General features: G+C 41.0%; 1 protein-coding gene across 2 annotated transcripts in view; it reads left to right on the top strand.

The window, feature by feature from the left end:
* CERS6 (ceramide synthase 6) overlaps positions 1-24,796 on the top strand; it is a 294,482-nt gene that overhangs the window by 75,074 nt on the left and 194,612 nt on the right. For both annotated transcript variants that reach the window (XM_007539315.3, XM_007539314.3), the window contains exon 2: positions 8,120-8,225. In XM_007539315.3, coding sequence (XP_007539377.1) covers positions 8,120-8,225 — 106 coding nt within the window. The remainder of the gene's footprint in view (positions 1-8,119; positions 8,226-24,796) is intronic.

The following is a 24,796-nucleotide window of genomic DNA, read 5'->3' as shown; positions in this document are numbered from 1 at the left end:
ACCCAGTCCCCAGTGACGAGTATTAATTAAATTTCTTTCTGTGTTCATTTTACGGTCTATACAGATATTGAGTCATTGTGTTATAACCTGAAACTAAGGTCACCATTATATGTTAGTTACACAGTTACACCTCAATTTAAAAATAAATTTAAAAAATATACTTTTTTTGCCTCCAGGGTTATTTCTGGGGCATGGTGGCGGCACCACAAATCTAGTCCCATAATTTCTTTTTTCCTTCTTTCTTTCTTCCTTTCTTTCTCTCTTTCATTATTAAAAATTTTTGTTTATAAAAAGGGAACACTGACAAAAACCATAATATAAGAAGGACAAACTCCACACAATTCCCACCATCAGAACTCCATATTCCATCTCCTCTCCTGATAGTTTCCCTATTCTTTATCCCTCTGGGAGTGTGGATGCAGGGTCATTATAGGGTGCAGAAGGTGGAAGGTCTGGCTTCTGTAATTGCTTCCCCGCTGAACATGGGCATTGGCAGGTTGATCCATACTCCCAGCTTGTCTCTTTCTTTCCCTAGTGGGGCAGGGCTCTGGGGAAGTGGGGGTCCAGGACATATTGGTGGGGTTGTCTGCCCAGGGAAGTCTGGTAGGCATCATGGTAGCATCTGGAACCTGGTGGCTGAAAAGAGAGTTAACATACAAAGCCAAAAAAAAAAAAAAGTTGACTAATCATGAATCTAAAGGCTGGAAAAGTTCATATGAAGAGTTGGGGGGGTCTCTGTTTTGTAGATAGTTAGTAGTCCTATTTTAGTTATATTCCAAAGAGCCCATGACTGATCCCAACCTAATCAACGCAACAAATACCACCTCAGCATGCTTCACTTCAGATTGTCCAGAGACATCAGACGTGGAATGTCAACCCTTCAGCCTCATTACTCTGGTGAGACCTTTCCTTTCATAGGATTATCTAATTCCATTCCAGGTGGTTCACTTCCTAACAAAGTCCCAAAACCTAGAGATAGACTAGGTCCCATGAGATAGGGCATATGTTCACATGTATCCATAAATTAGGGCAAAATATACCTAAAAGCAAAAGTGCACAATAGTCTTCAGTGAGTAGAAAGACCTAAAAAGATACCATAAAGTTCCTAATGAAATAGTGTCTACTTAGACTTAGATACCTCCTCACCTACTTCCTATTATACTTCCCTCAATCACTCCAAAGCTAACCGTATCAAAGTAAGGACTGCAAAAGCTGAATAAGAGCAAGAGACTGGCATACTTTAATAATGACTCTTTAGTCACTATCAGGCCACCCATCAGCTGCAGCCTTAGTTAGGGAGTCCAGAGATTCCCAAACAGATATGATGGTCCTAGATCTTGAATAATCCCTCTCTCCATTGTTACTAGTCATCTCTATCAGGACCAACACAATAGACCCCTCTGTGGGCCCCCATGGGATCTTGCCCTCAATGTGGATCAACAACAGTAGAGAATGTTCCATCATCTGAAGGAACATTGGGAGGATGGACAACATACTCTGTGTTCTACCTGAGGAAGATGGGTCCTGAAATTGGGACAGCTTGGAACATTCCTACTCATGACCACAGAATGAGAGCTCAGATCTATAGGTAAACAGAGGTCACATAGGCTCCTAAGCTGAATATGGGCCCCGGATCAGATCAGATCGATGGGGTTTACAGTCAACAATATTTATACACCTTTCCCATATTTGGGATGTGCTGTCTTCCCTGATCCAACTTTCTGGTCCTTTTTCCAGCCATGACATCATTTCCGCAGACTATAACTTGGATCCACCTGCATATCAGATGTCAGGCTCAGGAAAGAAAAGAAAAAAAGGCCCATCATTTCTATGTGGGAATCCAAGGCTTTCAAGAATACAGTCCCAGATGATGGGGTTGCCTGATACTAACCAAAAGGGCCATCATTCCATCATTAAAGTGTGCCCAGCCTTTGTAGTTTTTTTTTCTGTTTATTTATTTATTTATTAGTGAACATAGAAATTGAGAGGGGAGGGGGAGATAGAGAAGGAGACAGAGAGAAACCTGCACCCCTACGTCACCACTCATGAAGCTTTTCCCCATCAGGTGGGGACCAGTGGCTTGAACCCGGGTCCTTGTGTACTGTAAGGCGTTCTACCACCTGGCCCCACTTTTGTAGTTTTTCCTTTATCTGACAGGGTTAGACTTAGAGTGAATGAAGGAAATGAAGTTATAGAACCTAGATATAGACCAGAGCCCAGGGGTTAGGCTACATGTCCACATGTGTCTATAAGTTAGGGGGAAATATATACTTTAAAGTCAAAGTGCACAATAGTTTGCAGTGAGTAGACTTAGACTCAGTAAAGATTCCTAATATTTTTCACAACAGTACTACATTTTTTCCCAGCTACATATTATTTTTGTTCAACAATAAAGAAAACGAAAGAGTACAGAGATACCTTCATATGATACAATTTTTAAAAAATTTTCTTCTGGTTTTTATCTTATTGTGTGTTTTATTTCATAGTTACTATTTTAGTATATACAGCATGCTTTTAAAAATGACTATTTCATTATAAACTTTCATGGTTCATGTAAGAGTCTTTCTAGTAGGTAGATAATATTTTTATGGGGTTTTGGTATTCCAATTTATTTAAACATTAAACATGATTATTTCTTGAATCTCTTCTTACTGATTTCTACCCACTGCTCAGGTGATTCTTTTAGTCTTTTGACTTTATATGCATAAACCTCTCCCGAATGCCAGATTGTTGTATCCAGATACCTCCCTGAGATCTCCACCTCAAGTCTAGTAGCCACATAAGTCTAACTTTCCACTTGCCACTCACAATTCTAACTCTGTTCTTCCATATATATATATATATATATATATATATATATATATATATATATAATTTAATTTTTTAGGGAAGACTTTATTATTTTATTTATTTTATTTTTGAGAGCGATGCAGACAGAGAGAGACACAGAGAGAAATACCAGAGCACTGCTCAGCTCTGGCTTATGGTGGTGTGGGGGATTAAACCTGGGACTTTGGAGCCTCAGGCATGAGAGTCTGTTTGCATAACCATTATGCTATCTCCTCCACCCCAGATATATATATTTTAAAATTTTAAATTGTCTTTTATTTCTAGGATAAGGACATCCATAAATTGAGAGGAAGGGAGAGATAGAGAGGAGAGAGAGAGAGAAGGAGAAGAGGGGGGAGAGAGAGACCTGCAGCACTGCTTCACCACTTGTGACGTTTCCCCTCTGCAGTTGGGGACTGGGGGCTTGAACCTGGGACCTTGAGCATTGTAATATATGTACTTAACCGGGTGAGCCACCACACAGCCCCTTTCCTTCCAGGTATTCAGGCAGAAATTTGTTGATCCTGTGTACACTCAGCTATTCCTATGGGTTCAGCTTTCAAACAGTTTGCACTGTCATCCTCACTCTTGCCTGTTTAAACTGTAATAACCTCCCCGCAGACGTTGCTGCTTCCCTTCCTTATTCCCCTTTGCTTTGTACTGATTCCATCCTTATTCCCATTTGCTTTGTACAGAGGAGCCAGAATCCTATAGTGGCTCCCTGCCTCACTCAGGGTATAAGTCACAGTTACGGAAACTGCCAGAATGTTGTGACTGGCTGCTACTCTCTATTTCGCTTTCTTCTTCCTGGTCTTACTGTTTCAGCTGTAGCCTCTGTCACCTGGATGTGGCAATAACATTTCCACTATGCTTATTCCTTAGTATTTTTTTCTTGGTTCTGTTCTTTGCAGAATGTTCTTCTAGTTATCTTCACAATTATTTTCCTGCCTTCCTCAGAAGTCTGCCCACTTTCTCAGTGGCATTCCCTGATTAGTCTATTGAAAACTATGAGTGCATTTAAAATTTTCATTTTTATTAAAGGGGATTAATGGTTTATAGTCAACGGTAAGTACAGTTGTTGTCCGTGTGTAAAATTTCTCAGTTTTCTGGAAAACACCCCCCCCCCCAAGTCCTCTTCTACTATCCTGAGTCCTACGTGACTTCCACGTAATCTGTTTTGTCAGTCTGAGAGATATGCTTTATTCAGGATGATGTACTGATTCTTGAACTTCAGAGGAGATTTTAAAAATGTTCTGGTGCTTAACAAGAATGTGTTTGTGTGTGACATATTAAAAGAACCTTTTAAAATATGACTGTTATTTACTGGGTGAATGTTGATAGTAAGTTACTTTTGAAGAGGTTGTGTTAAGTGATCCTTTACACTTTTAATACCGCCTGCTCATGTATTGTGGGACACAAGGAGAAGGCATTGAAACTTTTCAACAGCTCTCAAAATGATGGCAGCTACAGTGGAAACAGAATTGACTGAAGATGGCCAGTTGATTGAATTTCTCAACTTCTCCTGTGCATACACAGGCATTGTCATGGCCTATACAGATATGAAATGATCCTCTGATTTAATGACTCTCCTTTATCTACAAGAAAGAAGACTGCATGAGACCAGGAAGATGTTCTAAGAATAATGATGGCACATTCCAGAATTAAATTTGAACCAGCATTTTACACGATGGTATAGGGAAAACCAAGGAGGGTTGAGGTGTTCCTTCATGGAAGATTTAGGAGGAAGTCAGTGAAGGAGTCTTTGCATCAAATTGATTTGTCACTTTACTTTCTTTTTTTTTTTTTTTTAACTTTTGATGAAGCACATGTTTTCCACAGGCAACTTTGTCAAGGACTTACATTATGAACTCTTTGCTTTTACCATTACTCGTGAAATTTAAGGGTTTTTTTTTTGCTCCATTAACTATAGCCTTAACTTTACGATTATTGTTCAAAGATCAGATTCAGAGTTATAGGGGCCAAGTGGTGGCACACCCAACTAATCTCATAGTACTTCTTCTTCTAGCGTTTGCCCTTCTTCCGTAGCCAGTCAACAGCATCAGGTTGAGCCTGATGTAAAGTTTTGAGACCTCCTTTGAATATGGAGAGGTGGCAGTCGTTGACTATGTGGGTCATAGTCTGTCTGTAGCTGCAGGGGCAGTTCGGATCGTCTCTGGCTCCCCAAGGACCTGCACAAGGATCCCATTTCAAGCTCCCAGCTCCCCACCTGCAGGGAGGACACTTCACAAGTGTCTTCACAGGTCTACATGTGTCTATCTTTTCCTCTCCCTATCTCCCCTTTCTTCTTAATTTCTCTCTGTCTTATTCAATAAAATGGGGAAAATGGCCACAAGTACTGGTGGATTCCGAGCCTCCAGCAATAACCCTGGAAGCAAAAAAAGATAAGATGCATAAGATCCCATATGATATCTTGTCTATAAATGTCATCACTCCCACTTTTAAAATTCTTTCTTTAAACCTTCTGCACCCCATATGCTCCCAGAGGGATAAAGAATAGGAAAGCTTCCAGTGGAGGGAATGGGATACGGAACTCTGGTGGTAGGAATTATACCCCTCTTACCCTACAGTCTTGTCGGTGATTATTAAATAAATTAAAAAAACCACTAGTATAGTTACAGGCCCTTTGAAATATAACTAAAATATGTCTACTAGCTATCTTCAAAATTGAGGACCCCCCCCAACTCTTCATCTGCACTATTCTAGCCTTTAGGTCCATGATTGTTCAACAATTTGTTACGCTTTGTATGTTAACTCTCTTTTCACCCACCAGGTTCCAGATGCTAGCAGGATGCTGACCAGACTTCCCTGGACAGACAACCCTACCAATGTGTCCTGGAGCTCCACTTCCCCAGAGCCCTTCCCCACTAGGGAAAGAAAGAGATAGGCTGGGAGCATGTATCCACCTGCCAACTCCCATATTCAGCGGGGAAGCAATTACAGAAGCCAGACCTTCAACCTTCTGCATCCCACAATGATCTTGGGTCCATACTCCCAGAGCGTTAAAGAATAAGAAAGCTATCAGGGGACGGGATGAGATACGGAGTTCTGGTGGTAGGAACTGTGGGAAGTTGTACCCCTCTTATCCTATGGTTTTGTCAATGTTTCCTTTTTATAAATGAAAAATTAAAAAAGTCTTACCTTGTCTACTATTCTTTAATCTTATCTATTATTATTTTGGAAGCATCATGGAAGATTGAGTCTTTTCTACAGTTGTTGCATTTGACCACTACTACATTAATTTGGCTAATGCTTTTATGTGACATCAAGCTATTCTATATTAGTAGAATATGTTAATGTCACTGCTGAAAAGGAATATTTACAGAGCTGTAATCCTTTAACATTTAGCTTAAAATGACTCTTTAGGTTTGAAACGTTTTTTTTTAAATAAAATTTTTAGATATGTCACTTACTTTAAGATTCCTGGGACCTTTGCCTATTCTTTTTTTAGTCCTTCATTCACACACCACTCACAATCAAAAATGAAGTTAAGTCTTCTCATTCTTCTTAGCATAGTCATTTGTTTAGACTAAAAATAGTGCAACTGATGATTCTCATCAGTTTCATCTTTAACTTGTCTGGAATGTTGTGCCATTTGACAGGCTTCATTAATCCTTTGGAGAAAGAAACAAATAACTACAAAGGAGAATTTGAAGAAGCCATAAGAAATTGGGGCTGACATTCCCCACTAGGTAAAGAGAGAGACAGGCTGGGAGTATGGATTGACCTGTCAACGCCCATGTTCAGCAGGGAAGCAATTACAGAAGCCAGACCTTCCACCTTCTGCATTCCGCAATGACCTTGGGTCCATACTTCCAGAGGGTTAAAGAATAGGAAAGCTATCAGGGGAGGGGATGGGATACGGAGGTCTGGTGGTGGGAATTGTATGAAGTTGTACCCCTCTTATCCTATGGTTTTGCCAATGTTTCCTTTTTATAAAATAAAAAATAAAAAATAAAGAAATTGGGGCTGAATATAGCACACTATTATTATAGAGACAAAATGGCTAGTTTCATTACTAAGGTTCATCAAAAGCGTCCACTCTATGTGTGTGATATGTTTAGTAAGCACATTCTCAGTAATAATATAACATGACTATTTCTAATCATCTTTAAGAGTTTAGATTTTGTATTTACAATAATAAGTTTATTATGTACCTCACATATGTGCTTATATTTGTTATCTGATAGTCTTTAGTCTTTTTATGTACTGATAAACACTAGAATTTGACAATCTAAAAAAAAAGAATTTGACAATCAGGATTTAAAGCTTCAGAAGTTTAAAAAAATTTTAAATCTTATTGCAGAGATATTCAAAAAAGGAAAAATGGTATCTTTTATAATTATCAACATATGGGTGTTGGCAATATCCAGTAGTAAAGTTTTACCAGCACTTTATTGGGCATAGTTAAATGTGGGTGACGTTGACATTAAAAGCAGCTGTAGGTACTAGAATGTTAACCCAGTGAGCCGAACACATGCCTTGTCATGACTGCAGTGAGGTTTAAGCTCTGGTACCATGTGGGAGTGCCAGGACAGCAGGGTAAACTCTGGTGTTGTGGTACTGCACCCTCTCTCTTTCCATGTCTCTCTGTCTGAATGAAAAGAGTTGCCCTGAGAGAGTTGAAATTGACCATTTGTGAGATCCCTGGCTCTGGGGAAAAAAAGTCACTCTTGTAAGGTTGGGGATGTGCCTCAGTGGTAAAGTCCATAACTTCTATGCATGAGCCCCTAGATTTTATCCTTGGCAAAACATGAGACAGAACTTCAGTAATTTAGTGTGTCTTCTTTCCTCCTCCTCCTCCTCTCTCTCTCTCTCTCTTTTCCTTTTTTTCTATCCTGAAGCATGGTTTTATTTTTATTCCTGATATGAAATTTTTTAAAATTTATTGGGGGATTCATGGTTTACAGTCAACAGTCAAATACAGTACTTTGTACATGTGTAACATTTCTCAGTTTTCCACATAACAGTTCAACCCCTTCTAGGTCCTATACAGCCATCATGTTCCAGGACATGAACCCTCTCCTGCCCCCCATCCTCAGTCTTTTATTTTGATGCTATACACTAAACCAAATCCAAGTTCTGCTTTGTGTTTTCTTATTTCTTTATGTCTCTTTCATAAAAATGAAAAAAAATGATCCAGGAGATAATTTAACAGTATATTGCATGTGTCAGGCTTTGGGTTCTGTTCCCTGTACTGCATTTAAAAAAAACAAAACTGCTATGGAGAAAAATAACTTCTTAACTAGGATTTCCTTTTTTTTTTCCCTAGATTTATAGCCAAACCATGTGCCATCGCTCTGAAAATCCAGGCCAATGGACCACAAATCGCCAAGCCAAACGCCATTCTAGAAAAGGTCTTCACCTCAATTACAAAGGTATGAGTGTCCTTTTCTGGGATTGAATTGTCATATTTACCATTCTCAGTCTAAAACCAATTTTTTGAATCAATATTTGCTCAGCCTCATGCTGATAAGTTTGCTCTTGAAAACCAAGCTTGCAGTCATTGTGACTAGGTCAAAAAAATTAAGGCTGAACAAATGTGACCATGTTTTAGACCTATTCATTTACTATCACACTGATTTTAGAATGGAACTTAGTGATGTATTATGTAAGAGCTGGGGAATAGAATTTATGCATGAGGCTGGGAGTATGGATCAACCTGTCAATGCCCATGTTCAGCGGGGAAGCAATTACAGAAGCCAGACCTTCAACCTTCTGCACCTCATAATGACCCTGGATACATACTCCCAGAGGGATTAGGAATAGGAAAAGTATCAGGGCAGGGGATGGGATACGGAGTTTTGGTGGTGGGAATTGTGTGGAGTTGTACCCCTCTTATCCTATAGTTTTGTCAATGTTTCCTTTTAATAAAAAAATAAAATTATATATATAATTTATGCACGAACAATGGCCATTAAAGTATTGTCTCCGTGTTCTCTGGGTTGGAATGTGTAAGCAATGGACATTTTTATTTCCCTTGTCTTATGTTTATTACAGTTACTGGAAAAACTTTAATTTAAAAGCTCTTTATTGTCTCTGGCAGTGGCAACCTTGTTGAGTACACATTATCATGTGCAAGGATCTGGGTTCACGCCCCTGGTCCCCACCTGCAGGTGGGGACCTTTATGAGTGGTGAAACAGTGTCGTAGGTATCTTTCTCCCTCTCTGTCTTTCCTTCTCGCTCAATTTCTCATTTTTTAAAATGATAAATGAATACATAAAAATACAAAAAATAAAATATATGAATTACTTTATCTATGTAATTTGGATATAGACACATAAATTGATAGAGAAGGGAGAAGTAGGAATAGAGAGAGTGAGAGGCACCAGGGGCCAGGCAGTGGTGCACCTGGTTAAGCACCCATGTTAGTGCACAAGGACCCAGATTCAAGCCCTAGCTCCCACGTGCAGGGGGAAAGCTGCATTTGTGGTGAAGCAGGGCTGCAAGTGTCTTTGTCTTTCTCTCCCTTTCTTCCCCCTCCCCAATATCTGTCTCTGTCTAATAAATAAATATTTTAAAAAATTAAGAAGAAAAAGAGAAAGAGAGGCACCTGTAGCACTGCTTTGTGTATCTTGCAGGTAGGACTTGAACCCAAGTCCTTATGCATTGCAACATATGTACTCTACCAGGTGCACCATTACTGGGCCCTGGAAACTTCCCTTATGAAGATAAAGGGTTTTGCAGCCAGATCGATGGTCTTGAGAATACTTGTATCAATTCTCTTAGTTTGTAAGGTGAAATATATTGTTTTAGAAGTTTCTTATGTGATTTAAATTGAAGGTTCATGTTTAAAAGATAAATGCAGCAAAAGTGGAACCTTTTCCCCTTGAGTTATTTGTAGTTCACCACTGTTATATGTGAGATAAAAAACAATAGGTGGATTCTTCTTCTTCTAGCGTTCGCCCTTCTTCCGTAGCCAGTCAACAGCGTCAGGTTGAGCCTGATGTCAAGTTTTGAGACCTCCTTTGAATCCGGAGAGGTGGCAGTCATTGACTATGTGGGTCATAGTCTGTCTGGAGCCGCAGGGGCAATTCGGGTCGTCTCTGGCTCCCCAGCCATGGAACATAGCAGCGCACCGGCCATGGCCTGTTCGGTAGCGATTGAGGAAGGCCCAATCATAACGTGCTAGGTCAAAGCCGGGTTGACGCTTGCAGGGGTCTGTGATGAGGTGTTTGTTCTTTACCTCAGCTGACTGCCAACTCTGTTTCCAAGAGTCTGGAACAGAGAAGTTCAGTGTAGGCATAGGGGACCAGATTGGGTGACGAGACGTCAAGCGTTGGACAGGGTGGGTGAAGATATCCGCGTATATTGGCAGGTCCGGTCGAGCATAGACGTGGGAAGTGAATTTAGATGATGCCGCATCCCGACGAATATCTGTCGGGGCGATATTGCTAAGAACTGGCAGCCATGGAACCGGGGTGGAACGGATGGTTCCAGAAATTATCCTCATGGAGGAATATAATTTGGAATCGACCAAGTAGACATGGGGGCTACGGAACCATACTGGGGCACAGTATTCTGCAGTGGAATAGCATAATGCCAGAGATGATGATCGTAGTGTGGAAGCGCTCGCGCCCCATGAGGAGCTGGCCAGTCTTGCAATGATGTGATTCCTCGCGCCCACCTTTGCTGCAGTTTTTATGAGATGTTTGTGAAATGACAGGGTGCGATCGAGAGTAACACCAAGATAGACTGGCTGGGCTTCATGCCGGATTCTCGTACAGCCAAGCTGCACATTAAGCTCACGCGAGGCCGAGGCATGGTGTAGATGGAAAACAGATGATACCGTTTTTGCAGTGCTAGGGATTAGTCGACATTTGTTACAGTAATCAGATATCAGAGACATGTCTTTCCTGAGTGTTTCCTCGAGGATGTCGAACTTGGATGCCTGAGTTGCACAGCAGATGTCATCGGCGTAGATGAACTTCCTTGAAGAAGTTTCTGGGAGGTCATTGATGTAAATATTAAATAGCGTAGGAGCCAGAACAGAGCCCTGGGGGAGGCCACTTGAGACAAGTCTCCATCTGCTAGACTTGTCACCCAGATGCACCTGGAATCTTCTGTTTTGGAGAAGAAACGATATAGTGTTGGCTACCCATGGAGGCAGGCATCTTGAGATCTTGACTAGGAGACCACGGTGCCAGACCGTGTTATAGGCTGCTGTGAGATCAACAAAGACAGCACCCGTCTTTAAATTCTTCTGGAATTCATTTTCAATGTAAGTTGAGAGGGCCAGGTCTTGTTCGCAGGTAGATCTTCCTGGGCGGAAACCAGCTTGGGCGGGTGATAGGAATTTCTCTGTAAGATGAGAAATACGTGACAGAAGCAGCCTCTCAAGGAGTTTGTAACACACGGAGAGGAGAGAAATTGGTCTATAGCTGGCGGCCAGTGTTGGGTCTTTCTTTGGTTTCAAAACCACTACAATCTTCGCACGACGCCAAACTTTGGGCATAGACTCAGATTCCAAGATGTGGGACAGGAATGAAGCAAGCCACTTCTTTGCCGTGGGACCCAGGTTAAGAATGAGTTCTGGGGTGATGTTATCATAGCCAGCAGCTGTTCCTGGTTTAACCCTCTTCAAAGCGTCTTCCAGTTCAGACAGTGTAAAGGGAGAGAGTTTCGGAGATGGACAAGATAACTGTAAGTGGGATGACCACTCATGGGAAATTTCTCTTTTCCAGACTGGGTCGATTGATAGGTGGATTGATGCAGTAGAAGTAGTGGGAGTATAAGAGAGTGCAGGCAGTATCTGCTTTCAGCAATCATCCAGCATCCTGGCTTTGACCGTGGTTTTATCAGCTTTGGAGAAAGGTGTACTTACCACTTTTGAAGTGTGTAGATCTGTATCTGTTAACCTCCTAGAATCGGCTATGTGGATTTCATGTGAACTATCTCCATAATGTCTAGTGAGCTGTTCAAAAATGAAAATTCAATACCTCTTGTTCAAAAGGCACAAAAACGGACTGGAGAGACAGCTCCCTACTCACCAGGTCCACTGCCTGCCCTGCCCTACACACAGTCCAGATTTAAGCCCTGCTACCACATGGATGAGCCATGGTACCAGGGAAGCCCTGGTGTTATGATCCCTCTCTGTCTATCTCTGTTGGAAATCTCTGTCCTTGAGTCATAAAATCGTGCTTACAATGGTTTCCAGTGACACACACACACACACACACACACACACACACACACACACACACACACACACCAAAACAGAACCAACCAACCAACAACAAAAACACCAACCCAACCATAGTAAAAATAAGTGTTATCAAATGCATAAAATTTTAAAGCCTTTTCCTTCTTTTTGCAGATGGAAATTTGAATACTTGCTGTTTCACTGCTCCTAGGCTAATTCTTCTGAATATATATTACATGAGAAAGAGAGAGAGTGGGAGAGGGAGAGAGAGATTCCCCTAGTGCTCTAGTATTCTCATGTGGTGTCAGGTTCAAACCTGGGCTGCTCACATGATAAAACATGCACTTTGTGTAGTGAGCTATCTCTCCAGCCACAATATTTGTTCTGCCTTCCAGTTTCTCTCTCATCCTGTCAAGGTATTTTTTTTTAACTTGCTATTTAATATCATGCTCCCTCTGACATGAGGTAAGTATAGTCCCTTACAGGTGCATGAGTGTGACTTAGGGTACACATGGTCTGTGAACTACTGGGTTTTTACTCTCACCAGCTACCAGGCTGACATGGGAAGCCTATACTAGGGAGTGGGGAAGTAGAGATAGGTCTCTCACCTTTCACTGGTCCTCATGCCTTATCCCACAGTGACCCTCTATTCACCCGAACCTCCAGTTGCCTTGCATTCTTTGCACCAAAAACACACTAAGTGACGCAAACCCAGTGAGTTTCCCTCCAAATACATGGACGAAGATGCAGATGTTTGCCCCTGTATCTGACTCTGAATTCACCTTGGTATGAGCACTGCAACCTCTACCATTTCCATGGTTTTCACCCAGCACTGTTCACCACTGCAGTAACTGGACAGGAAGAGCCTGGAGAACTAGGGAAGAGAAACAAATTATCAGAGCTCATCTCAGGGAAGTGGTGGGATTGTGGGTAAAACCTGGACTCCAAACCTCAGCCACAGGTTTCCCTGTAGTCTTGACTTCAAATACAAAGTATTTTTTCATAATAACATCATCAGAGACTATCAGGTACCAACCATATAGCTCAAAATCCCCAGAGCTTGGCTTGCTGAATGGAGGGCCCTGTGTAACTACTCTTATCATGTGCCCTGCATGTGTAGATTTTATCTTGGGAGTTTATGTGATACGTTTGAACCCCTCTGTATTCTACAGCTGTTTTTGCTTTGAAAATAATATCTGGTTTTTTCTTCTTCAATCAATCATTTTGTGAACATCTCATACCCAATGCAGCATAATTAAAAGCATTGGTTTTTGAGTTAGTCAGCACTAGGTTGTAGATTATGACATAGGATGTACTACATCCTAGAATTGTGGCTTGGGCTGCAAATTAGTTAGTAATTTAAGTAGTATCTATGGATCACTGATTCCCCCGTGCTTTAATTTGCATAAGGATCAGCTGAATAGTGAAATGTAGAGTGTTTCAACCTGCTTCCTATAGATTTTGGTTCAATAGACTTGGGATCAGGTCCACGAACCTGCAGTTAGGGTTGTAAGAATCATTCTAATGAATAAAATGTTTTTCTTTAGTGATTATTTTTTAATTCATGCTGATTAACTGAATCTATGCAGAGTTATATAGAAATAAGATTTAAATATTACTGCATTTTTATAACTTCACCAACTTCACTTTTATGATCAAATCAATTCTTGAGCCATTGACTAGAGATATTAGCTATGAAGGCAGGCTTAGGGTCCAGAGAATTCCTATTGTAATCTACTTTTAGTATGATAATGCATATATATATATATATATATATATATATATATAGAGAGAGAGAGAGAGAGAGAGAGAGAGAGAGAGACTTACTATAGCCCAAAGCTTCCTGGGGTCAGGTTTGAACCTGAGCTTCATACATGGCAAAGCAGTACACTGTTGGTATGCATGAGACCCCTTCTGTTTCATTTGGTTTAAATCCCCCCTGCTTAACACTATTCTATTTACATAACCACTTCATTCTATTTACATAACCACTGTTAACAAGCACCTCCCTCCAGGGCATTGGTTCAATCCCCACTGTTTCATGATATGTTTTTGCTCCACCCCCCCTCCTTGTCACACCCTGATCCCTTCTTTGTCACATCCTGATTTTCACCAGTCACTTTTCTCTCCACCCTCTCTATGTCACATCCTGTTTCCACCCTACTTGGGAAGTATATATAAAGACAGCATTGTGAGTTTTACAGTACAGTACCTTGAGTTTAGCTTAGCTCGTCTTAGATTGTGCTGCGTCCTGCATGAATAAAGAGATACTGCCTACAGCTCAACCATGAGTCCCTGGTCGTCTGTTACCGGCCCGTGAAGCCAGCCTGGCGAAAACAACAGTACACTATCCAAAACAGCTATTTCTCCAAACCTGTTCTTTAAAATATTGAAAAAAAAAGATGAAACTTGTGGATGACAATTAAAATATTAGGCTCACTTCTGGAGGCGTGGCTACAGTGTAGCAGCTGTGTAATGTTGTTTTGTTGATCAACTAGAGAACACAAAGAAAAATTACCTGAAAACTTGCCAAATTACATGTAGGATTTCTTCAGAAACCCATTTAGCTACAGGTAGGCGCAGGCACACATGCTCATTGAATGGAAAGGGGGTGAGGGAGAGATTCTCCGTTCACTTACTGAGTGGTAGCTGGCACCATTTTTGAAGTTAAGCATCAGAGTACATTGTTGGTGGCTAGAAGATGGGTCTGGGGACTTAACGTGTGAATCTAGGGACAGCAGGATGTTGAACTGTCTACAAGGACTGCCCACTGTTTAAGGAAAAACCTGGATGAGAACTAAAACCACGTAATCTCTTCAGGCCCCAGAAACTGGTTAATAAAGTAAATCTTGGCCATCTTTCAGTGGAGTGGCAAAGGAATCGCAGCTGTTGCACTTCACTCTCCTAATTAACTACTTAAAACAATGAAAAAAATTACCTGAAAACTCACCATTATGACTAGGCTTTCTTAATAAACTCATATAGTCAAAGTAGGTGAACCTACACATGATCAGCGGATAACAAGGGGCTGAGAGAGCTTCTCAGGCCCGGATAGAAAAATAATCTTGCTTGTTCTTGAGCACTCAAGAGAAAGTGATGCTCCCATTTTCTTATGTTTCAGAGGCGAGAACTGGGAATGAGAACCTACATTAGCATTAAAAGCACTAAACCAGTCTGTGACATGTGATAGAATCCACTCCTCTCTCCCCCACTATGACATATACACAGAAAAATCTAATATCACAACTACAGTGGATCTTGCTGGCTCCAGATTAGAAGCCACACTAAATGAGAAAGCTTAGAAGTTCAGCAATGCCTGAAATCACAAACAACAGATACAGATCTAGAAAAAATGATAGAGATAGAAGTTTGAAAGTTATTATGAAAACAATTTAAAAAACTAAACATACAGACACAAATTCAAGAACTCAGAAAATATTTTACTAAAGAGTTACAAAACACAAGAAAAAACTACTCCAAATAGAACTTCAGGGTGTAAATGCAGTTCAAACTCAGGTAACAGGCTTAGGAAGTAGAGTAAGTCAGCTAAGTAGAGAGTATAAGAAATAGAATATGAAAAAAATACTATGCAATGAACACACTCTGAAGTTTTAAAAGTATTTATTTATTTATTTATTTATTTACTCCAGGTTTACTGCTGGGGTTCGGTGTCTGTCTACATTACGAATCCTGCTACATTATGAATAGCTGTTCCTGCAGCTATTTTTTAAAATTTTTATTTGATATGACAGAGAAACTGAGAGTAAGGGGAAGTAGAGAGGGAGAGAGATAGACACCTGCAGAACTGCTTCACCATTTGTGAGGAGAGACTGCCACATTCTAAATTTAAAGCTGTTGGAAAGGGAAGATTTAGGAAAAATGAAATAGCAGACTTCATCAGAAAGACTAATGTGAGAGTTATTGGGATCTTCTGAGGAAGAAGAGAGGGAGAAAGGAGCATAGAATATATTCAAAGAAATCATAACGTAGAAGTACAGGAAGCTAAATGAACATCTAATTTCTTAAATCCAAAGTGACACACACATAAAGACACATCATAGTAAAACTGTCTAAAAGCAAGGACAAGAAAAAATAATGTAGACTGGTAGGGAAAGGAAAGAATTGACACACAGAAGTAAAATCATCTGGTTCTCATCAGATTTTTTATTACAAATTCTAGAGGCAAGGAGGAAGTATAATCATATATTCAAAGTACATTTTATTAATAATATCTTTTTTCTTTTTTTTATTAATTTTTTTATTTAAGAAAGGATTAATTAACAAAACCATAGGATAAATTCACACTAGGATTATTGCTGGTGCTTAGTGCCTGCATGACAGATTCACCATTACCAGTGGTCTTTTGTTTTTCTTTCTATTTTTATTAGGACAGAGAGAAATTGAGTAAGGAGTAGAAGGATAGGGCATTGTTATTTTATTTCTTTATTCGGGGATTAATAGTTTACAGTCAACAGTAAAATAATAGTTCGTACATGTATAACATTTCCACATAACAATACAACCTCCACTAGCTCCTCCTCTGCCATCATGTTCCAGTACCTGAAGCATCCCCCACTACCCCCGACACACACACACACACACACACACACACACACACACACTCCAGAGTCTTTTACTTTGGTGCAGTACACCAACTCCAGTCCAAGTTCTGCTTAGTGTTTTCCTTTCTGATCTTGTTTTTCAACTTCTGCCTGTGAGTGAGATCATCTCATATTCATCCTGTTGTTTCTGACTTATCTCACTTAACATGATTCTTTCAAGTTCCAACTAGGATGGGGTGAAGAAGGTGAATTCACCATTTTGAATAACTGAGTAGTATTCCATTGTGTATATACACCACAACTTACTCAGCCACTCACTACCTAGGTTGCTTTTAGGTTTTGTCTATTACAAATTGTGTCCGCATATGGACATAGGTATACACAAATATTTTTGGATGGGTTGTGGGAAACTGTGAGGCTGAGGTTGAGCATGGTGTGGACCACCTATGAAAAATGGGTGCTTGTTCAGCGGGGAAGCAATTACAGAAGCCAGATCTTCAACCTTCTGCATCCCACAATGATCTTGGGTCCATACTTCCAGAGGAGTAAAGAATAGGAAAGCTATCAGGGGAGGGGATGGGATATGGAGTTCTGGTGGTAGGAATTGTGCGAAGTTGTACCCCTCTTATCCCTATGGTTTTGTCAATGTTTCCTTTTTATAAATAAAAAAATTAAAATAAATGGGTGCCTGAAAGTACAGCCACCTCGTCAGTCTCCCCCACCTTGGGGTTGAGCAGGGGAGGACCTTGGCTTTCTGGGTTCAGTCTCCCTATCAGCCTCCCCCATCCCACAAGGGCCCCACATTCTCTAAGCACCAAGGTGCGCTTCCTTGTTCTCAAATTGGTTAGTCCCCTTATTTGGCTACTAGAAGCTCCCTCACCCCTTCCCTGTCTTCCATTCTTCTGACTATATATGGTTCAATACCCCTGCCCATGCAATCCCCCCCCCTTTCCGTGCACCTGCTGATAATCTCATTTCCTCATCCCCGGAACTAGCTAGACCACCTGCCCAGCGGTTACTGGAAAAACCCTCGCCCTTTCTTAACCTCCTGGCGCCTTAACCATATTAGGTATAAACAGATTGCTTCCCCCTACCACCCTTGACAAACTCTGCTCTGCTGCTCGATAAACAGACTATTCGCTGCCATAGTCTCCTGGGGGTGATCTTTCGTATTGTCTCTTGCCGCAGGTTGCAAAGGTATCCCAGTGTACCCACCCCTGCTGCCTCAGGCCAGATTCTCACTGGAGCCGGTCTCTGGTGGCCAATGGAATGGTCACTCTTAGAGGTCTGGACCCGAGATAGGCCCCCCATGAGAGCCCGAAAATGAGTGTGTTTGGTTCCTTAGGAGAGGAATTACAGGGTCATAGAGTAGGTCCACTTCTAACCTTCTGACAGTTTACCAGACTGCTCTTCACAAGTGTTGAACCAATTTACATTCCCACCAGCCTTACAGAAGGGTTCCTTAGTCCCGACAACTTCTCCAGCATTTATTACTGCTACCTTTTCTGATGTTTGACATTCTCACAGGAGTGAAGTGGCAACTCATTCTTGTCTTTATTTGCATTGCTCTGACAATCAATGACTTGGAGCATTTTTTTTCACGTTTTTTTTTTTTTTTGCCTTTTGGATCTCTTCTATAGAGAATATTCTGTTGATATCCTCTCCCCATTTTTGAATGGGGTTATTTGTTTTCTTGTTGCTGAGTTTGGTGAGTTCTTTATATATAGGACATTACTAAAAGAAATGGATTAGGACACATTAAAATGAAAGAATAGCCATTATTCCTAGACCAGAAGTATAAACATTATTTTTTAAAAAAGCCATTCTACCAAAAGCAACCTACCAAAAGCAATCTATAGTTTTATTACAGTCCTTACCAAGATTCCAAGGTCAGCTGTCTTGTAGCCCTTCAAAAAATTTTAAAGCCTTTTTAGGTAATTAACAAAAGAAAAACATAGTAAGTCAATGCTAAAACAAGTGATACACTAGTATAGTATAGTCTTCAAGAAAATTGAACAACTTGTCCAAAAATTTTGTGGAATCATAAAAAGCCCCTAATAGTGAAAGCACTTAGAAGAAAAAAAGAAAAAAGAAAGTTATTATATTCACCAACTTCAGTCTATACTAGAAAACAATAGTAATTAGAACAGCATGGGGGTGGGTGGTGGCGCACCTGGTTGAGTGTACATATTATAGTGTGCAAGGACCCAGGTTTGAGGCCCTGGTCCCCACCTCAAGAGGGAAAGCTTCACAAGTGGTGAAGCAGTGTTGCAGCTCTCTCTCTCTCTCTCTCTCTCTCTCTCTCTCTTTCTCTTCCTATCTCCCCCCTTCCCTCTCAATTTCTGGCTGTATTTATCCAATACATAAATAAAGATAAAAAAACTGAACAGCATGGTGTTAGAATAAAAATGAATGCTTGGATCAGTGGAACAGAATCAAGAGCCAAGCAATGAATCCACACGTAAACAGCCACCTAACATATGACAAAGAAGCCAAAGAAACTACTGAAGACTAGAATATGTAGGAATGCTTGTTGCAACCATTGCTTTCCACTGTGCTAGTTAACCTTTACAGTGAGCAAAGAAACCTTCACATGAGAAAGAAAAAAAAGGCATAAAAATCAGAAGGGAGATAGAGCTAGTAATTATTTGCTTAAGAAAGATTTGTTTCTCTAAGCAGCATTTCTATTGTTTCTAGAACTTACATTTCTGTAATATGCTAGCATATGTGCATACTGCAGATGCACATTTATAGATAAATGACAATTAGTAGATACAGGTTAGTACCATATTTGCAATAACAATCAAATAAGAGAGTCAAATAATACAGGTTAGTACCATATTTGTAATAACAAATAAGAGAATTATGTTAGACATAATTGTATCAAGGATTTGCTAGATCTGAGTTGAATGCTGTTGCATATTTTAAAAGACAACTTCAGTGGGAGTTGGGTGGTGGCACAGTAGGTTAAGTGCATGTGGCACAAAGCGCAAGGACTGGTGTAAAGATCCCAGTTCGAGCCCTTGGCTCCCCACCTGCAGGGGAGTCGCTTCACTAGCCATGAAGCAGGTCTACAGGTGTCTGTCTTTCTCTCCCCCTCTCTGTCTTCCCGTCCTCTCTCCATTTCTCTCTGTCCTATCCAACAACAATGACATCAATAACCCCAACAATGTTAAACAACAAGGGCAACAAAAGGAAAAATAAAGAAATAAATATTTAGAAAAAAAACAACCTATGTAAAGATATTAGCTCACCCTTTGTTAACTTGATAACTTGGTATACTCTCATTGAATGCACTCATAGGTGTCATCATTTGTTTATTTTGAAGCTAGACAAAAGAACCTTAAAATTTATATTGACAAATAAGGATTTCTCAGATTCTTAACTTTATAGCACTGGTTAATAAAACAAGGAATGGTACATGAATAATAAAACAAGTGGAGAGTAGATTTTGTTTCTAATGGGGAAATTCTGAACAACCATATTGGCTTTATGGATGTCCATCTAGAAATAATGTTGGATTTATACTTCACTCTGTTTACCATAATGTATTCATGTAAAATTCTAAAACAACAAAATGTATTAAAATCAAGCTGTAAATTTGGGAGAATATATTGTGAGAATACATTCTTTTTAAAAAACTTATCTTTATTTATTGGAGAGAGAGAGTTAGAAATAGAGGAGGGGGAAATAGAGAGGGAGAGAGACAGAGAGACACCTGCAGCTCTGCTTCACACTTGCAAAGCTTTCCCCTTGCAGGTGGGGACCGAGAGCTCGAACCTAGATCCTTGCACACTGTAGCACGTGAGCTCAACCAGCCACGCCACCACCTGGCCCCAAGAATACATTCTATTCAATAAATTTCTATCCAGTAAGTTTCTCTCATCTTTTTTGAATATTGGAAATAGAGAACTTTCTAATTATTACCTCAAATTCAGCAACTATAAACAAAATATTTGATCTATTCAAATATATTTTATCTTTGACAAACTGGTGCTTCACATCTGCACGATTCTACCATGCCTGGTCTACTCTTTTGTGCCCTTTTAACTTGAGTTAGAGAGAAATAGGGAAAGAAACATGAAGTAGAAAGACATCACAGCACCTACCCTAAGTGTGGTGCTAAAGACTGGTTCATGACAAAGTGTGTGTTCCACTAGGTCAGCAAGTGGTACACTAGTACAAAGCCTGGCACCTATGGGATTCACACAGGTTTAAGTCCTGTCCCCTATGTGGGAATGGCATACAAGGAGGAAATTTCACAAGTATTTATTGCAGTGCTGTGGCATCTCTCCTTCTTTCTCTCATCTTCTTTTTGGAAAAAAAAAAATGAATCCATCATCTGGGGGTAGTTGGAAAAGGCAGGAGCAAAGTCATGGTGGCAAAAAAGGAACAAAAGTTGAAGGAAGAGAAGGAAGAAGGAGAAGAATAATCAGAAAAATTAACCACATATCCAATTTTTCTTTTATTTGCACAAAATAATTTTAGGGAAAAACTGCTTTAACGGCTATGGTGTGTAAGAGTAGGAACTGAGAGGAGGAACAAAAGGGGGTGAATCTAAATAATTAAAAATATGTGAATCATGTTAATAAACTTTGAAAATAAAATGAAATTTAAGATGGATACCTCTAAGAAAATTGTATAGCAAGCCATATTGTAGGTGATTTTTTTTCCTCTTCCATGTATTTTCTTTTTTTTTTTAAATGTTTTCTTTATTTATTTATTATTTATTCCCTTTAGTTGTTCTTGTTGTTTTATTGTTGTAGTTATGATTGATGTCATTGTTGTTGGATAGGACAGAGAGAAATGGAGAGAGGAGGGGAAGACAGAGAGGGGGAGAGAAAGATAGACACCTGCAGACCTGCTTCACCGCTTGTGAAGTGACACCCCTGCAGGTGGGGAGCCAGCCGGGGACTCGAACCGGGATCCTTAGTCCGGTTCTTAGCGCTTTGCACCACCTGTGCTTAATCCACTGCGCTACTGCCTGACTCCCTTCAATGTATTTTCAAAGTGTGAAAGAATATAGATGCTGTCAGTGCAACAGCAAACTCAAAAGTATATGCCTTGCTTAAAGTTGACAAGTAACTTTTAAATTTTTATTTATAAAATGGAGATATTGACAAGACCATAGGCTAAGAGGGGTACAATTCCACACAATTTCCACCACCATAACTCCCTGTCCCCCCACCCTGAAAGCCTTCCTATTCTTTAACCCTCTGGGAGTATGGACTCAGGGTCATTGTGGGTTGCAGAAGGTAGAAGGTCTGGCTTCTGGAATTGCTTCCCCGCTGAACATGGGCGTTGGCTTTTACAGGTACAAGGTCAGTACATTTTGTACCCTCAGACCCACTAAGGTCATTTGTTGTGTTTCTTTAGAGTCTGACACCTGGAGTTTCTTGACATATTTTATAACATTATAAAAATGTGCAAATTCTACCCATATAACTTGAAAACTGATCAACTTACCCCAGTACCAATTGTTCCCTCTGATGGTTAGCATTATTATTAAGGAATATTGGATAAAGAAATAGGACTAACTCATGTAACTTTTGTGCTGTGTCTGGTTATACGACATTATTGTTGACAATGGCTAGTATGTCACGGCAAAGAAGTGGCTCGCTTCATTCCTGTCCCACATCTTGGAATCTGAATCTATGCCCAAAGTTTGGCGTCGTGTGAAGATTATAGCGGTTTTGAAACCAAAGAAAGACCCAACACTGGCCGCCAGCTATAGACCAATTTCTCTCCTCTCCGTGTGTTACAAACTCCTTGAGAGGCTGCTTCTGTCACGTATTTCTCATCTTACAGAGAAATTCCTATCACCCGCCCAAGCTGGTTTCCGCCCAGGAAGATCTACCTGCGAACAAGACCTGGCCCTCTCAACTTACATTGAAAGTGGATTCCAGAAGAATTTAAAGACGGGTGCTGTCTTTGTTGATCTCACAGCAGTCTATGACACGGTCTGGCACCATGGTCTCCTAGTCAAGATCTCAAGATGCCTGCCTTCATGGGTGGCCAACACTATATCGTTTCTTCTCCAAAACAGAAGATTCCAGGTGCATCTGGGTGACAAGTCTAGCAGATGGAGACTTGTCTCAAGTGGCCTCCCCCAGGGCTCTGTTCTGGCTCCTACGCTATTTAATATTTACATCAATGACCTCCCAGAAACTTCTTCAAGGAAGTTCATCTACGCCGATGACATCTGCTGTGCAACTCAGGCATCCAAGTTCGACATCCTCGAGGAAACACTCAGGAAAGACATGTCTCTGATATCTGATTACTGTAACAAATGTCGACTAATCCCTAGCACTGCAAAAACGGTATCATCTGTTTTCCATCTACACCATGCCTCGGCCTCGCGTGAGCTTAATGTGCAGCTTGGCTGTACGAGAATCCGGCATGAAGCCCAGCCAGTCTATCTTGGTGTTACTCTCGATTGCACTCTGTCATTTCACAAACATCTCATAAAAACTGCAGCAAAGGTGGGCGCGAGGAATAACATCATTGCAGGACTGGCCAGCTCCTCATGGGGCGTGAGCGCTTCCACACTACGATCATCATCTCTGGCATTATGCTATTCCACTGCAGAATACTGTGCCCCAGTATGGTTCCGTAGCCCCCATGTCTACTTGGTCGATTCCAAATTATATTCCTCCATGAGGATAATTTCTGGAACCATCCGTTCCACCCCGGTTCCATGGCTGCCAGTTCTTAGCAACATCGCCCCGCCAGATATTCGTCGGGATGCGGCATCATCTAAGTTCATTTCCCATGTCTACGCTCGACCGGACCTGCCAATCTACGCGGATATCTTCACCCACCCTGTCCAACGCTTGACGTCTCGTCACCCAATCTGGTCCCCTATGCCTACACTGAACTTCTCTGTTCCAGTCTCTTGGAAACAGAGTTGGCAGTCAGCTGAGGTAAAGAACAAACACCTCATCACAGACCCCTGCAAGCGTCAACCCGGCTTTGACCTAGCACGTTATGATTGGGCCCTCCTCAATCGCTATCGAACAGGCCATGGCCGGTGCGCCGCTATGTTCCATCGCTGGGGAGCCAGAGATGACCCGAACTGCCCCTGCGGCTCCAGACAGACTATGACCCACATAGTCAACGACTGCCACCTCTCCAGATTCAAAGGAGGTCTCGAAACTTGACATCAGGCTCAACCTGACGCTGTTGACTGGCTACGGAAGAAGGGCAAACGCTAGAAGAAGATGTCACTGAAGAGAAGGCAGAGTAGGAAAGGGATGAACTACATTAACTGAATGTTATGCATTGTTTTTAGGCATTTTTGTATTGGGGAGCTAATCATTTACATTATAGTCTTAAACACATAGGAGGCACAACTTCTCATCTCCCCTTGACAAGTGTCTAGGAGGTGCACCAGTACCCCCGTGTTCCTTCTATTTGTCTCATTTCGTCCTTACACAGAGTTCTTTGCTTTGGTGCAATATGCCTCTCACAGTCTGTGTTTTCCTTCCCTGCCCTTTGTTTTTGAGTTCCATCTGTAAGTGAGATAATTCATTATTGGCCTTTCTCTTTCTGTCTTATCTTACTCAACATGACACCTTTAAGTTATGACTATTATGTTGATAAGGAGCTGAACTCATCGTTTCTTTTTTTTTCTTTTTTTCTTTTTTTTTTTCCTCCAGGGTTATTGCTGGGCCAGGTGCCTGCACCATGAATCTACTGCTCGTGGAGGCCATTTCTCCCCCCCTTTTGTTGCCCTTGTTGTTGTAGCCTCGTTGTGGTTATCATTATTGCCATTGTTGATGTTGTTCGTTGTTGGATAGGACAGAGAGAAATGGAGAGAGGAGGGGAAGACAGAGAGGAGGAGAGAAAGATAGACACCTGCAGACCTGCTTCACCGCCTGTGAAGCGACTCCCCTGCAGGTGGGGAGCCAGGGGCCCGAACTGGGATCCTTACGCAGGTCCCTGCGCCTTGCGCCACATGCGCTTAACCCATTGCGCCACCGCCCTACCCCCGAACTCATCATTTCTAACAATGCATAGAACTGTGTTGTGTATATGTACCACAACTTCCCTAACCATTCATCTGTCCTTGGGCATCAGGATTGCTTTCAAGGCTGTGCAGTAACATTCTGTGCTACTATGAACATAGGTGTGCATAGGTCTTTTTGGATAGCTGATTTTGTTTCCCCTAGGAGAGAGATTGCTGAGTCATAAGTTAGATCCATTTCTAGAGTTCTGATGAATTTCCAGACTGTTTCCCATAGG

The sequence above is a fragment of the Erinaceus europaeus genome, chromosome 18 (genome assembly GCF_950295315.1).
Source record: "Erinaceus europaeus chromosome 18, mEriEur2.1, whole genome shotgun sequence".
Classification (NCBI taxonomy): Eukaryota; Metazoa; Chordata; class Mammalia; order Eulipotyphla; family Erinaceidae; genus Erinaceus; species Erinaceus europaeus.
The sequence above is the reverse complement of the archived record's forward strand: the minus strand, read 5'-3'. Positions and strand labels throughout refer to the sequence as shown.